The 16,049-nt window shown below is 34.6% G+C and overlaps 1 protein-coding gene across 1 annotated transcript in view; it reads right to left on the bottom strand.

The window, feature by feature from the left end:
• COL24A1 (collagen type XXIV alpha 1 chain) overlaps nt 1-16,049 on the bottom strand; it is a 143,682-nt gene that overhangs the window by 10,635 nt on the left and 116,998 nt on the right. The window contains exons 47-55 of the mRNA XM_039321005.1: nt 14,905-14,958; nt 14,348-14,455; nt 13,506-13,613; nt 12,823-12,930; nt 12,688-12,741; nt 12,301-12,363; nt 8,227-8,280; nt 4,091-4,126; nt 54-89 (exon numbers count right to left, since the gene is read on the bottom strand). Of these exons, the coding sequence (XP_039176939.1) occupies nt 54-89; nt 4,091-4,126; nt 8,227-8,280; nt 12,301-12,363; nt 12,688-12,741; nt 12,823-12,930; nt 13,506-13,613; nt 14,348-14,455; nt 14,905-14,958 (621 nt within the window). The remainder of the gene's footprint in view (nt 1-53; nt 90-4,090; nt 4,127-8,226; nt 8,281-12,300; nt 12,364-12,687; nt 12,742-12,822; nt 12,931-13,505; nt 13,614-14,347; nt 14,456-14,904; nt 14,959-16,049) is intronic.

Raw genomic sequence — 16,049 nt, 5'->3', positions numbered from 1 at the left:
ATATAAATTGGGGGTTATACAATATGTCTTTTGATAGTATTTTGATTCCTTACGGGTAGACCTGGGTGACCGCGGGGTCCTTGAGGGCCCTGAGTGAAAAAAAAGAGATGATAAAAATGCCTAAGTAAGGGTAAGATTACTTTAAATTTTCATGTATCACTTTGTAATTAAATGTAATTTAATTCAAGCCTTTAAATAAATGTAAACAGACAAATAGAAGCTATAGTTGTGATTTATACAAAGATTTCGCAATACACTATAGGCCACTTATCTAAGTTCCTGAAAGTATGTACTGTATATTTATAAAGCTATTCTGTACTATTTTTTCAAATCTACAATCCCTTCTAAAAGATGGCAACCCAATAAGACTGGATAAGTAAAATTATTTTATTTTTCATTCCTTGTATACATTTGGAGATCATTTTGAATTGATTAATTAAATTATACCATAGACACAAGCAGCCAGCATTTTGCATAATCCCCAGTCAATTAAAATGTTACTCTAAAACAAATCCATGCATTACACACTTAATTTATTAGCAGTGCATAACTATTGCAACTGTCAGATGCAACTGTCTGCAAATCTGTTTTACATAAGTTAATATTTATTGCCTATAGGAGGACAAATACTTCCCAAATACACAAGCTTCCTAAAAAAATAAATTTGCATTGCTGTTTCGCAATGTCGGACTTGAGTAATTGTGCCATATTTGTACCATGCCACAGTACTTTTTTTTTTCTTCCATTAAATTGTATCCCAATTCTTGGACACCACCTGGACAATTCCCTGTAATTTTCTTAAGTTTTTCAGAAGTGGTTTGTCAATGCCTGTTTTCTAGTGCTGAAAGAATGTGACTAGCCCAAGGTCACCTTGCTGGATTTGTGGCCAAGGTGGGACTAGAACTCCCAATTTCCCAGTCTCTAGCCTAGTGCCTGTATCCACTGCACCAAACTGCCTACATAAACAGATACTTAAAGACATATAAAGAAGCCTCAAAAATGTTGCACAAGTTAAATTAAGTGGTTAGGTTAAATATGTACTGGGTTATAAATAAATAAATAAACCCCCTCGTACATCCATCAGAACTAATTCTTCCATCACCTTCCCCAACCATTCAGCAAAAGTTTTCTGCACCGCTTTAAGTTAAAAAAAAAAAACCTTGTTCAGAAGTAAATAACAACAGGATCTAGGAAAGATGCCAATGGTTTCCCCCACCTTCAGAATAATACAATCAGATGTACTATGGAACTGAATGATTTTTTCTTAATGGTTTTCAACATAAGTGGAAATAAAAAATTCTGCTCTTGTGGAGACTAAACTAATTGGTTTGTGCTGCCAAGAATTTATGTGTAATTCTTCTCTGACAAGTCTCATGCAAAGAATGTCAAGATGGAAGAAAATGTCTAATTGCAATGACCAGAAGATTAAATACTGATGCCGATTTTCTCCTGAAGCTCACTGAAAATACCATTAGCTAGGAGTTTATGTCAGGCTAATTTAATTTAGTTCAGCCGATAAACAACAAAAGTATCTTTAGACACTGAACCATTACAATAAAATGAAATACCTAAAGCTCCAATCCTAAATATGTAGTACAAAGGAAAAAGAACTGACAATAATTGGCTTAAGCTGTAGGACTGTCTGGACTCATCAGGATTAGAAAATAGTATTTATAGGACCAGTGCTTGTTCTGAAAGTTGCTATGAGTCTGAAAATGATTTAAGATTTCTACTTTTCTCTTACATGGGTAAAACATTATTAATAATATCTAATATCTGATAGGAAATCCCTCATGGAAAAAGTGAAAAATGAGCTTGTGATTTGTATGTTTGAAAATTAGAAAGAGTAGTAAATGTAAAGAGGGAAATTATGGTGTGACTTTCTATTTATAAGGACTATCAAAAAGACTGGAACCTGCTTTTACCTTTTCTAAATTTTCTTTTTCCATTTTCTTTCTTTCTTCTTTATATTATTCCTTATATCCTTTGTTTCTTTTTAATATTTGTATTGCTTTTATCGTGTTAAAATTTCTTCAGTAAAAATTATATTAAAACACTAATACATTAAAAGCATGTGGAATTTGCTTTGTTGTCAGCTAATGATCAGCTGCCAACATTTAGAATTGAAGGTGACAGATATGACATATGAAAAATAAGCATTATTTGTCCATAAAAGATATAATAATAAACAGATCTCAATAAAGTTACTTCATCAGGGTTGGCCTAAAATATTTGAATCAGCACCAAGCATGTGCTGCTTTCACACAGATACGCACTCCAAAATTCTTTGCAATGTATTTGTGCATATATTCCAATGATAGCTCACCCTTTGTTCTAAGAGGTTAAGTAGGGATCTTGACTCATTTTATTCCCATAACTTTGAGCTCGCTTGGAGTGAGTATGAGTAATTGGCTACAAATTACCCAGTTAGCTGCATAGTCCAACACCTCCTCTACTGTCCTATATTGGCTTGCAGCACACTGCACACATTTTGATTATTATTAGGGTTTTATTGTTACCCCAGCAAATGGCTTAAGTTTTGTGTACTGTTGGACTACCCTTAATCTTTGGATTGAGTGATTTAAAAATACTGCAATTAGTCACTCAATCAACCATCTTCATTCAGTAAAATTACTGTAGTAAAGGACATAATGGGCATTGAAATTAAAACCAGAAATTTTACTTTTACTTTTTTATGGCTTCAGCGAAGAAACCTGGGAACTGGAAGTTTATGGAGACCAACAAAATTTTCTGTTAGAGATATCTAATCTCAGCCATTTCTTAGATTTTCTGGACGACAGAGAAGCCATTCACATATTCATGGGAATTAGGCAGAATGTAGCATTTTACATTATTCCTGCATAAACAGAGACAGAATTCTCATTCCCAAAGCTAGTGAAGTCATTAGCAGGAAGGTCTACAAGTGCATGTTTTATCAAGATCCAATCTGGAACCAGAGTTTTTATCTTCCAAACTTTTGGATTCGTGCTGGAGCCCATCTTCAGGGAACTTCTCTCTAGTAGACTATGTGCTGTTCTCTGTGTGGTATTTATACTGCCTATCGTTCATCTAAAAAGCCACTTACAACAGGCACTATAAAGACAAAAATTCTCAACCCGGTGACTGATCTAGACTGGATCCTGCAATATTATCCTGGGAGATATATATTCTCCTTCATGCATGCTTTGTCTTCAAAAGGTCCCAGAGTCTGTCAGTTCCAGGAATGAGCTAAAACTGAAGTCCCCAACCTTTTGGGCATCAGGAACCGGTTCCATGGAGAGACATTTTTCCATGGATCGGAGGGGTGTGGTTTTGTGTGGATGGGGCTTTGCTTGTTTGTGTGGACGGTTGCTGGCATGCCGTGGCCCGGTACTGGTCCACAGACAGGGAGTTGGGGGCCCCTGAGCTAAAAGATTCATCTAAAAATCTACAGCTGCTATTAATATTTTCACCTAAGAACCAATAGTCTGACTTTGTACAAGACATTCTACATTCCCTACGTTTCCTTCTTTTCATGAGTTGCAAAATATAATAAAATATAATAAAAAAACTACATCTCTGATTTTTCAAAACAAGAATAAGTGAATTGTATTTGTCTGACTGATGAGCTCTGATCAAACAGGCTTGTTCTGTATCCTTTTGTACAGGACATATCATCACTAGGAAGTATAGAGAAGACATTTTCAGCTATTCAACTATGATACCTGGATATTGGGTATATATACCACTCAGTATTATAATGACTATAGTGATATATAAAGCCAGCCAACTATGCAATGGTAAATAAATCAGTCCAGTCTTTTTGTTTAAAAGCATGCTTACACTAAATAAATACAAAAATTTCACCCTACCATACTTATAGCACGTATACCACCTATTGTGCATCCACTCTAATTTTTGCTTTGGTGAGCCAACATTACTAGACAGGAGGCCTTGTAGTGGTACACAATATCAGCCAGCCCAGAAACAATTTAGAACCACAGCAGTATGATCTCTTATATAACTTGAAATCATCTTTCAGGGCTTTGCTCAGCACCCTTACATATATCCCTAACCCTTTCCACAAAATATAAATATTGGTTTCACTTACAATTTCACCTCTGGATCCCTTTTCCCCCCTGGGTCCCTGGGGAAAAAATGAAATTACATTAATCTTATATGTCCTCTATCATTTGCTTTCAATCACACTGAGATGTAATGATATCTAAATACTTATATGAAAAAATGCATTAATTCAGCTGTATGAATATTCACAGAAAGGCATTTTTTTTTTACTGGATTCATTGGCATCCTTCAGTCTCGAGAGACTATGGTATCGTGCTCTGGAAAGAGGTCCTAAGGCAGCATCTGGTGTGGCTAAAAAGGCCAATTCGAGAATGGCAGTCCCTTCCACACTGAGGACAGATAAAATCTGTCCCCTGTCCAGCCCCCAGATTTCGCTGGTTCCGGGACTGCCTCTTTGCCTCAGCCTGCCACACAAATGTTTCTTCAAATTGGATTAAAATTATGTTTAATAACTTTGGAAAAAAATAGAGTATTATACCATAGTTCAACTAATACAAGTTTTCAAAGAATTTATATAAAATATTTTTAAATAAAACTTTCTGTTTTAATTTCTATGTACAAATAACATAAATTTAATCTGCAAAATCAGCTTGTTCTTCACACTTTTTAAAATGTGTGTCTTAATTCAGTTTATAGATCAGTGTAATTCTATTTGCTGTATTTCATCTACTGTCTGTTTAGGTATAAATCTATGGTAAATCATAATAATTATATAGAAAGTTAAAATTCTCTCATGAACAATGTACATATGTATACTTCTTGTTCAATCATTGAGGCACTTCCAACTCTTTGGGATCCATTATATTATCAGGTTTTGGTTGCCAGTAATTGCTTCAGTTGGCTATTTTGGTGATTGCCTTTTATTTTTATATTCTTGACTTATTTTTATCCTTGACTTCACATTCTATGTCCAATATATTTAAGCTTGAACTTCTAGCATTACTAGTGCTTGCAGTGAGGACTCTAGAGTTTGTATTCATGAGTTCTACTTTTGTGATTGAATTGTCAACAATTTTCTCTAACACTACAATTCTTTTTTGTTTATTTTTATTTGATATTATTATATTGTTTGCTGCTAGAGTCATTAATGTGAGAAGGGCATTAATTGAATAACATAAATACATTCAAAGGCATCCATTTTTCTTTGTTCAGTTTCTAATATTTTTAGAGTTATATGTTACAGCTGAGGCAACCATGCTTTGACAATACATACCTCTGTTGCCAGTGTAATATCTTTGAGTTTTAATATACAGCTAGATCTGTCCTATTTATTCTCTGAAATAGTAGATAACCTATTTAAATATGGTGAGAACATACAACCTTGGTGAATTCCTGTCCCAGGAATTTGGATGCTCCATATTCTAATCTAAGTGTTACTATCTGTTCATCGTATAAATTCTTAAGCAAATTGATGAGGTGACCTGATATGCTCATGTTTTTAAGGAATATCTATGATGTGTTATAGTCCACATAATGATAGTCTAATCCAGGGGTCCCCAACCCCCATAGCATGCCAGCAACTGGGCTGCACAAACAAGCGAAGTCCCATTCGTGGGATGCAGGGAGCACACGAAACCACGCCCCCTCCAGTCCATGGAAAAATCTTTCTCCATAGAACCAGTCCCTGGTGCCCAAGGTTGGGGGCCTCTGGTCTAATCAATAAAACAAATCAGAAGTCATTTTCTAACTCTTCTGCCTTTTCCACTATTCACTGAATATTCACAGTGTGATCGCAAGTATTTCTGCCTCTTTTGAATCCACCTTGTACATTTGGCAATTCTTGTTTTATGTACCATTGATGTCTGTATTACAAATTCCAGAGCATTATTTAATAGTCTGTGCATTAAATGAAACTTTTTTTTAATAACATGAGCATGTTTCCAGCCTTCCCAGGTTTTTTTTTCTTTTTTGGTATTGAGATATAAATGAATATTTTTCCAGTCCCTTAGCTTCTACCCTGTTTTCCATTGATTATGATTATATACTATTAAGTTGGTCATGACTCCAGAAATCCACTGGTTTTTCTTCTATAGTTTTGTTAGTGATATTTTCTACAGCTCATAAACTTTTCACTTTCCAAATGTATGCCTTTAGTTCAAGAATCCAACCTTTGTATGTGTTACAGACTAAGGATCTTTTTTGTACAATTGTTTTATGTATTCACATTCTATTTTTTTTCCCTAGCAGATGCTTGCCTTCTGTGCCTTTTGTTTCTCTTGATCTTTTGTAACTTTCTTAAACAAAACTTTTAAATCTTTTAGATGTTATGCTCAAGCTCATTGTTTATTGAGATATAACTTTTTTCATTTTTGTTCTTCTCTAGTACTTGGTATTTAATTGACCAACTTTTCCTCTGCCTACTTTGTCTTTTGTTTTTCATCTTTTTTCAGATATTTTCAACATTAATAGACACTCATTTCAACATCTTTTGTGGGTTTTTTTGTATTTTAGGACATTTTTCTTTGTGAAATCTTACAAATTTCAGTATAGAATTTGTCAAGTCCATCTAATCTACTGTATTAGATCTATTCCTTACATTACGCTCATGATAATATGGAATATCGCAATGTTGGTATTTGTTGGTCTCATGAATTTGCTTTATTTACTTTAAATTGTAATTTTTCAAGGAGTTTGTGATCTGAGCTACAGTCAGAATGACATGTTTTTTGCACACCAAATGGAGCTTTTCCAGATTTGACTGTTGTTTACCTAGTGAGCTTGATTTGGGCGCTTCTACTCAGGTAATGTATTGAGTCGTCTTATAATTTATTGGAATAAAGTATTTGCTAGAAATGTTGAATTTTCTTGGCATATTCTTATTACTCTGTACATCGAGATAATTTTTTCCCAGTATTGCAGGTATATTTCACTTCTAACATAGAATCCTCATTTGCTATAACTATTATGCTGTCTTCTGCTATTGTATCAACAGTGTTTTAAATTTAAGTCACCCTAGAACTGTTAGCCTTCTGCTTCCTCTGCCTCTGTGGTTACAGCACAGATTCAATCACTATAATAGTAATTGGACTGGTTTATTCTGAAATTGAACTGAAATTAATTTTTTTATTTGGAAACGGTACACAAGCATTGATTTTGATTTCTTTTTGTTAATAAGTAAACCAGTAATGTATGAAGTAGGTCTCATGTTCCTTCTAACCTATTGCAGACCATTTCAGTTCGCCGATTTCCAGAATACCAATGTTTGATCTTAATATCTTAAGTCTCAAAACATAAATTTTGCCTTGATTCATGGATCTGTCATTCTATATACCAATTGTATAATATCTTTAGAGAACTGAACTTCTGTTTTGCTTCTGGACGTGTCAACAGCTGCATCCAGCTATATCATAAAGCACTAGTATTACTCATATTTGCTTTCTGCTGTTTGTTTATTTATTCCCTGTCTTTATTATTTTTATAAATAACTTAAGGTAGTGAACATAGCTATTTCTTTTTCCTCCTAATTTCCCCACAACAACACTGTGAGGTGGGTTGGGCTGAGAGAGAGTAACTGGTTCAAAATCACCCAGCAGGCTTTCATGTCTAAGGCAGGACTAGAACTCACAGTCTCCTGATTTCTAATGCAGTGCCTCAACCAGTAAACCAAACTGGCTCTTCCCAGTAGCTTCTGATTTGGAGATTCATATTCCAATATTATTTTAATATTGTCCCGGTATGAAAGTCCACTTAATTTTCATGGAAGAATCTTGAAAACGGTTGCCATTTTCTGCTCTGATGTATTGTATTTAATATATATGTACCTATATGTTTTGTTACATTGAATATATGGTTAATTAAAATGTTATGTATAGAAATGACACAAATAATTTTCAGTTTATTAAGAATATATCTGAATGGTTCAGTACCATCCAAAGCATAAAACAAAAACGAAAAGTAGTATTTATGCGTATAATTAGGACTTTCCTACAGAACATTAATATTTATGTACGTGTATATTTTCCTGCTAAAAATAAGCAATTATCTAATTTTTTAGAATAGTTTATGAAATTTCCATATATTGCAACTTTTTAATAAATATTCCTTGCCTTCAAAAATGTTTGTGGACTAAGGACAACATATCTTAATAAAAATCAAGAGAAAGCATTACATGTAGGAATAAAAAACAAAGGGAGATTTCAAATTGTGATGAATTGCACTTACAGGTCTGCCAGCTGGACCAACAATACCTTCGTAACCTACAGGGCCTGTGTTTCCCTGAAAACCAAAAGGAAAATAATTTGTAGAGCAATAACTGAATGCAAATGTTCTTATGAAAACTTCATGTTATGTCATATTTTTATTTACATTCCACTACAAAACATATAATGATACTAAACTATTTTCTGGGTACAAGATAAATGTAGAATGCAAATTTAGTTTATCTCATTTTTATTTTCATATTCTGCTTTGCATTTCAGAGAGGCATTTATGAAAATTTGAATACTGTACTAAAGGTAAAGGAAATTGATTTCTGTTTATTTAAAAACAAAAGTGAGCAAGCATTACATTTCATGTATACATTTTATGTTTAGATTATCAAATATAGTATGCAGCAAGCTGTAATTTCAGTAAATAAGCAAAATCACCACTAATTTTTTCTAACGAAGTTATATTGCTTTACCAAACATAAAAACAATACAATTTTATAAAGTTATTTTGATGAAACAGGAATTTCTTTCACTCAAATATTTTGCTTTAAGGCAAAGATAAAGATATGTACTACTGTTATTAGGTAATTGCTGTCTAACTCTACAGTCTAGTTCTTCTGAAAATTAAAAAAAAAATTAAATCAGTAAAACAATTCAGAAATAAATGCATAAAACCAATAAGAAAAACTAAGATTAATCCTAGTCTAATAAAGTTTTGAAGACTATGTAAAATCATTCAAGGAGGAGGCCAAGTATATTTTGTGCAGGAGGAAAAGGCTTGGTCCATGTAATGAAAACCTTTATTTTCTTAATGATAAACTCATTACTAATAACTGTTTTGGAAAACTCAAAGTTATATAGCAATAGCACTTATATATCGCTCCATAGTGCTTTACAGCAATCTCTGAGAAACTTCAGTATAGTATCCCAACAATCTGGCTCCTCATTTTACTGACTTCGGAAGGATGGAAGCTGGTCAACCTTGAGCTGGTCAAGATTGAACTCCTGGCTGTGGGCAGAGTTAGTCTGCAATACTGCATTCTAACCACTGTGCCATCAGGGCTCTTATCTGCTAAGCATGGTAATTTGTGTACATATAAGCAAGTAAAGGTACTTTGATGGATTTGAACTAGTGGCTGGACCTTAATGGAGAAGGTCTAAATGATCTGAGGAGAAACATTGAAAGATTTATTTCCAAATCAAGCTTTTTGGGAAACTATGATTAAAAAGGCCAGGAAGGATCCAGTAGGATCCCTTCTGCTCACTCCATCCACATTTTCCTAATAGCTTAAGATGTCCCTTATGTAATCGTTTCCTGATTAATGGAATTAGATTTGGGACCTACTGGTGATTCATGTACAGATTTGCTGAGATGTTGTCTTATTAATATCTGAGTTCAGTAGCAGATAGGACAGATGAACTGCTCTACATTTCCAGCAAATGATTCAGGAATGCCCTTTTATTGGACTAACTCCTGAATGCAAATCAACCTCCTGCTTCTTCACAGTCCTACAAGACCTATGCCTGTGGCAGCTGAAGTTTGACTTGTGAAGAAGACTGATGTGGTATCTGCAAAAATTAAACTCTTGATGGTACAGAAAGAACCACTGTAGAAGGCAAACATGAAACTTCGGTCATGCTAAACTATCTAGAAAAAAATACAGTCAGATTCAAAAGATGGATAAAAACTTGAATATCCATATCTTACCCATATCTAAGACAGCATCTTTAGCAATTTCTCTTGAAACAGGGGGATAAGGTTCAGGTACCCATAATTTTAAAATGAGTGTAATTGTTTATTTTGTTTTTAAACATATCACTGTTTACAACCAAGAAGGCTGATTTTTATGGAGACGTAGCTTTATCTGAACGTTTTCTCACTTTTCTTTGGAGAATCTGAACTCTGATCAGCAAGTTCTCTCATGACCAGAAGTTGACATTCTAACCTCGTTAATCGACTGTTTTAAATATTACAGCTTTTTAAAAAAAATTCTAGTAGACATTGCCATCTGGTGGTCAGAACTATTTTTTTTTTCAAATAGGAAATTTGGTCAGCCGTTTAGGTTCTAAGACAGGGATCTTCAAACTTGGCCCTTTTATGACTTGTGGAGTTCAACTCTCAGAATTCCTGAGGAATTCTGGGAGTTGAAGTCCACAAGTCATAAAAAGGCCAAGTTTGAAGTCCCTGTTCTAAGAGAAGAGAATATTTGTAGCTCAGGATTGAACCGTGGAGTCCTTGGTGCTCTTTGAGGAGCTTGACTAAATCCAAACACTGATAGAGAATTCCTGGAAGCCTATAACACAGACGAATCAGCCATCAACAAGCACATAAGCAACATTTTACATACCATTCATAAGAGACAAACGAAAAGTTAAAAAGGAAACAAAAAGACCAAAACACCTTGCCAGCAATCAACTCCCAGATAAACAAGGATTAACACCAGGATTAGTACCAGACCAACAATCAAGAAGTAAACAATAATCCAATCAAGGATCTACCAACTCAGATAAACAATCAAACACTAAACAACAGCCTAATCAAGGAACTATCAAGAAGAAAATAACACTCCCACCAATGCTGTGTAAGTCGCTACAATATATATAAACCAGAGGTCTTCAAACTTGGCCCTTTTGACTTGTGGAGTTCAACTCCCAGAATTCTTCAGCCAGGCAGGCCTGGTTTAAGAATTCTGGGAGTTGAAGTCCACAAGTCATAAAAGAGCCAAGTTTGAAGATCCCTGATATAAACAGAGAGCAAACCCCACTCCCTTCTAGCACTGAAGTTTTTTTCTAGTTGGGTAATGCAACATCTGCAAGAAAACAACAAAACTCACAGCACCAAGGATCCACTAAGATATTTTATTCAACAATAGCAAGAGCAACCACTATAAGTCCATCTCGTATTTTAGGTATTAAGAATGCTTGGGCTCGTCCAAGAAAAAAATAAAGCAGATGCTCTACAATTGAAACTTGCCATCCTTGCTATATCAATCAGCTGAGCTATTATTCAATAATATTCAATTTTTTTTGCTCATAGATGTCTGGTCCTGTAGCAATGCTAAAATGAAGCTAGAGAAAATAACAGCGCTAAAAAAGGAAGATGCACAGCAATGTTGCCCTGCATCATTTCTTCCTTTCATGTTGCACTGAGATGTCACACAGAAATACATAAGGAGTGAATTTTGAATTTTGACACTGCAATGCACAAAAATTGTAGGATTATAGAGTCATGAAATCGTAAAATAAATCAAGAAATTTATAGCTCATTTAACCACTAATTGTGGAAGCAAGAAGAATTTTGAAGTGTTCTTAAAGATTAGTGAATTAACCACAGTTAATTTATTATAATATCTACTTTTTGTACAATTACCTGGAAATAAGTCAAATTAACTTTAATTGGTTTTTACTTATTTCTTCAGAGATTAACATAGGACTATTTTAAATAATGCAAAAAATGATAATATCTCCTTAATAATAAAAATACAATAAATGAAGAATATTGGCTATTTGCTGATCTTTTATAACAGGGGTGTCAAACTGCTGGCCTGCAGGCCAGATGCATCATAGCAAAACTGCGCCCACCCCATTGCCGGCAAAGGCAAAAAAGTCGCGATATGTCATGACACCTCATGTGACATTGCGAGTTTGACACCCCTGTTTTATAGCATCTCAAAAGATGCTGTTTGAGGCAAGCCAACTTTATCAATGTCAAAATAGGTATTGGGACAATCTTTCCCCACTTGCCCTTGAACTAAATCTTAATTTATTTACTGAAAAGCAAAACTTTGGGTTAGGTATTCACACAATTTCTTACTGCTACAATAAATGTGTGGAAGATTCCTAAGAAAAATTAAACATTCAGGAGAGTATTAAAAACGATGTTCTTTCTCAAGGCTTTGGGAGAGCAGAGCCGCAATAAGATAGACAACACCTTTGGCATTTGATTTTTATCACTTCTGCTAATTAAGTATTTTATGTTGATTTTAGATACATATTGATTATGACTGTAACTTGCTTATGATTGACTGGCCTGGTGTGAATAGCTATAAACAAACAAATCTTGATATTCATATAGGTTTATACTTACTATTTCACCTATTGGGCCTTTAGGTCCCAAAATTCCAATTAAACCATGATCACCTTCAGGGCCCTAAAAATATAACACAATATACTTTATTTATTTATCAAATACACAACAATTGAATAAAAACCACAGATCTAAAAACAACAAATATAAAAAAAATTATAAAAATACACATTAAGAAATAAAATTTATCATCCAGTGGCCTCATGTACATATTAAAAAAGGAGAGGAAAGAGCAACTAAGCTCTGTGGCACCTCACATGGTAAGGGCCATGAGGTGGACTTCTTATTCCATGTCATGACTGGAATTGACCATCATCTTCCATTTAAATTCATAAGTCTTAAAGATGCTTAATATTTATTTAAGCTGGTCACAAAGAAACCACATACCTTGGGACCTGGAAACCCTTGAAATCCCATCAAACCTTGATCTCCAAATTCTCCCTGTAATATTTGTAGACAAAAGAATTAATACTTTGGAATGACAATTTAATAGATACTTTACATACTACAGCAGATACATACGGCGAGTCCTTTCTGGCCAGGAAGTCCTGGTCGGCCTTGATCACCTTGTGTCCCTGGAAATCCTCTTCTACCTTGCTTTCCTAGATGTCCCTGAAGCCCTTGTTCACCCTGCAGCAAGCCAGAATGAGAATGAATACATATTCTCAGAGAGAAAAAGAATGCCATCACCCTTTCCATTTATACTGTACTAGACTGGAAACAGACCAGATGAGCTACTGCTACTTTACTACAAACTACATTAACAGAATCTTGCAAGACTCAAAGTACAAATCTCTCACCATTTCCTTTATGGCCTGACAAGTTAGGGAAGAGGGTTCCTTCTAAGCCTCTTTCTCCACTCATTATGCAGTTGTAGGTTATATAATCTCTTATCTGACCATTGTTCCCTAGGATTCATCCTTTGCCCAACTTCTCAAGGTCTTTCTCACATACCATTACCTGAGCAAAGAATCTTTTGTTATTAATAAAAGCAATTTAAAACAATTTTAAGAAAGTTATGTACATCTTTGCTTTCACTGTGCTCTATCGTAAAGTCACTGTGGAGTGTATTATAAATTTATTTATTTTATTTAGCATATTTATATAGCTGCCCATCTCACAAATACAGGACTCTAGGCAGCGTACAACACAACAACAGTTACAAACTCCATAACAACCTAAAAACATCAAAAAACCTCAAGTACCTTTAATCCTGGCAGGCCAGGGCTTCCTGGCACACCTGGTGAACCTTTACGTCCATGAGTTCCAGGATATCCTGCTAGTCCAGCTAGTCCTGGGCTTCCTCTGGTACCCTTGACAAACAAAAGCTAGTTAAACAGAGTCCCTTAAGTCAGCCAACCCATTTATTTTTAGCAGAGGACAAATACAAGTTTTAATATATTCAGAATAACCACTATTATTTAATATATAAATTTGACTACCCATATTCACACACTGTGATGCTACACCCTTGAAATAATGCCATTACAGAAAGCACCATGTACAATATCTAAAATATCAGATATAATAGCATAAATCAAGCAGCATAAATAATGAATACTAACTCTACTAGATTCTAATTCAGAAATTACCTCATGCATGGCAGAAAGCTACAAACATCAATATCAAACTGACTACTTATAACTGGTCAGAAATTCCACCAACATAACAAGATAAAGGTGGCTCTTAATAAGATAAAAAGGAGTTCTTAAAGCTGTAAAAATATTAAGGTGAATATGCGGAAGGCATTGCTTATGTTCTCATTGTAACATATTCTGTTTCTACATAGGTTGATCCTATGCTACAGTGTAAAGTAAGTAAAGAAATGGAATTTGCATTAATGAAATATGAAAGCTTCTTCCCAAAGGAAAATGGTTGGCATTATTTGAGTGGGAAGTGACATCTGTAGGGAAATACTGACACTGTATTCTTGTGTAATATTTGCTACTATATATTACTGATGATGCCATTTTTTTAAGGCCTCCGTCATCATCACCACCATAACCACTGTCATAATCGGAATAAAATTAGTTCAACTGTTACTCACAGGAAGGCCCTGCTGTCCAGATAACCCCGGTTTTCCAGGATTTCCAGGAATACCTTCTGATCCAGGGTTGCCAGCTACACCTTTCTGACCAACAGGACCAGGTTCTCCCTGAAACAAATGTGAATTCTGCTTGAAATGCTCTACACCATCTAGATCTAAGTAATACCAATGACAATTTGACACAGTCAATAACCAATGTGATGGTAGCTCAGGTTGATAATATGGGACTGAAATTAGATTTGCCTACTTCATTTTAACTATATTTCCTCCCTGAGTGTATGTATTCATAATAAAATCAGGCTGCAATTCTAAAAATACATTTCAAATATAACCTATATTTTAGTGGAGCTTAGTTTCCTGTTAACATCTCAAGATTGCAATATAAAAGTATTTTATTGTACACTAGATTTCTAACCTAAAAATTAAGGACATTCTATCCGATTTGCTATTTATCTTTAACTGATAATGTGTCTGTCTGCATAGAATAACCTAAACTTATCTGTATCTGTATTGGCCATCACTTAAAATAGAAGCACTTAATCAATCATTTTACTCACAGGCGTTCCAGGTTTCCCAGGCTGACCACTTGATCCTTTTTTTCCAATAGGACCCTAGAAATGTCAAAATATTTATTAGCTCACAAACTATAAAACCTAACAATCAGTTAGGATCCTGAATTTTCCCACCATATCTTTTATTATTTATTTATAAAATGTACAGGCTACCCATCTTACCTCAAGGTAACTTTGGGTGGCATACAGTCATAAAAAATAAAATTATATAAACTAAAAACATAAGCAAGTAATAAAAATCCAGAACAAGATGTTCCTCGGGGCAGGTGCAGTGGCAGAAAAGCCCCTTCTCCTGTATATCACTACTCGGAATAATTTAGCTGATGGGGTTCGCAACGTGTCTTTTCTGCCAGCATAGGTGGGGATGGCCAATCCCAGTGGGATGAGACAGTTCCTCAAGTAGTCTGGATCCATACCATTAAAGGTGATTACCAACACTTGAACTGCATCTGGAAGCAGACTGGCAATCAATGCAGTTTGCGAAGCTGTGGCGTTACATGGGATGAATAGGACCTCAATGACTGAATGCATTCTTAGCAGTTAGAGATTATGAGCTGACTACATATTCTGTAAGATGTTTGTTCATTTACCACAAGTGTAAACATTTTGTGGTTTGACTGTAGCTCTACAAAGCTACTGATATATGCACTTTAATAAAATGTGCTTTACTTTCGATCTCAGATTGTCACATATCTTCAGAGCACAATTCTACTGAAACAAAAGTCGGTTTAAAGTGGGAGTTTGAGAGTACAATTGGAATCCTGAGAGAAAGCTCTTATTATATAATTTAAAGTCATTATTATGACTTAAAAATAAATCTGTAACAAAGTATATTGATATATTATTTAGAAATCAATTACTTGTGTTTATTTGTAATTTGCCCAATAAATCAAACAGAGATGAATTATGCCACAATCCATATTTTCTTTCCGAACAGGTTCAAATGGGCTTTTACCGTAGCCACAATTCAGAGAACAGCAATGCCTTGTAAGATTACTGATGCTTTACTTCACCTCCCACTTTTCAAATAATATTCCCCATGTGCTACATGACTGTTCTTCAAATGTACTTAGGATTTAAAAACCTTGTAAGGGTTAAGGCAGACAGCAGCTATTGTTAAAAAAAAAAAA

The sequence above is a fragment of the Crotalus tigris genome, unplaced genomic scaffold (genome assembly GCF_016545835.1).
Source record: "Crotalus tigris isolate CLP2741 ecotype Arizona unplaced genomic scaffold, ASM1654583v1 scf7180000023718.2468807, whole genome shotgun sequence".
Taxonomy (NCBI): Eukaryota; Metazoa; Chordata; class Lepidosauria; order Squamata; family Viperidae; genus Crotalus; species Crotalus tigris.
The sequence above is the reverse complement of the archived record's forward strand: the minus strand, read 5'-3'. Positions and strand labels throughout refer to the sequence as shown.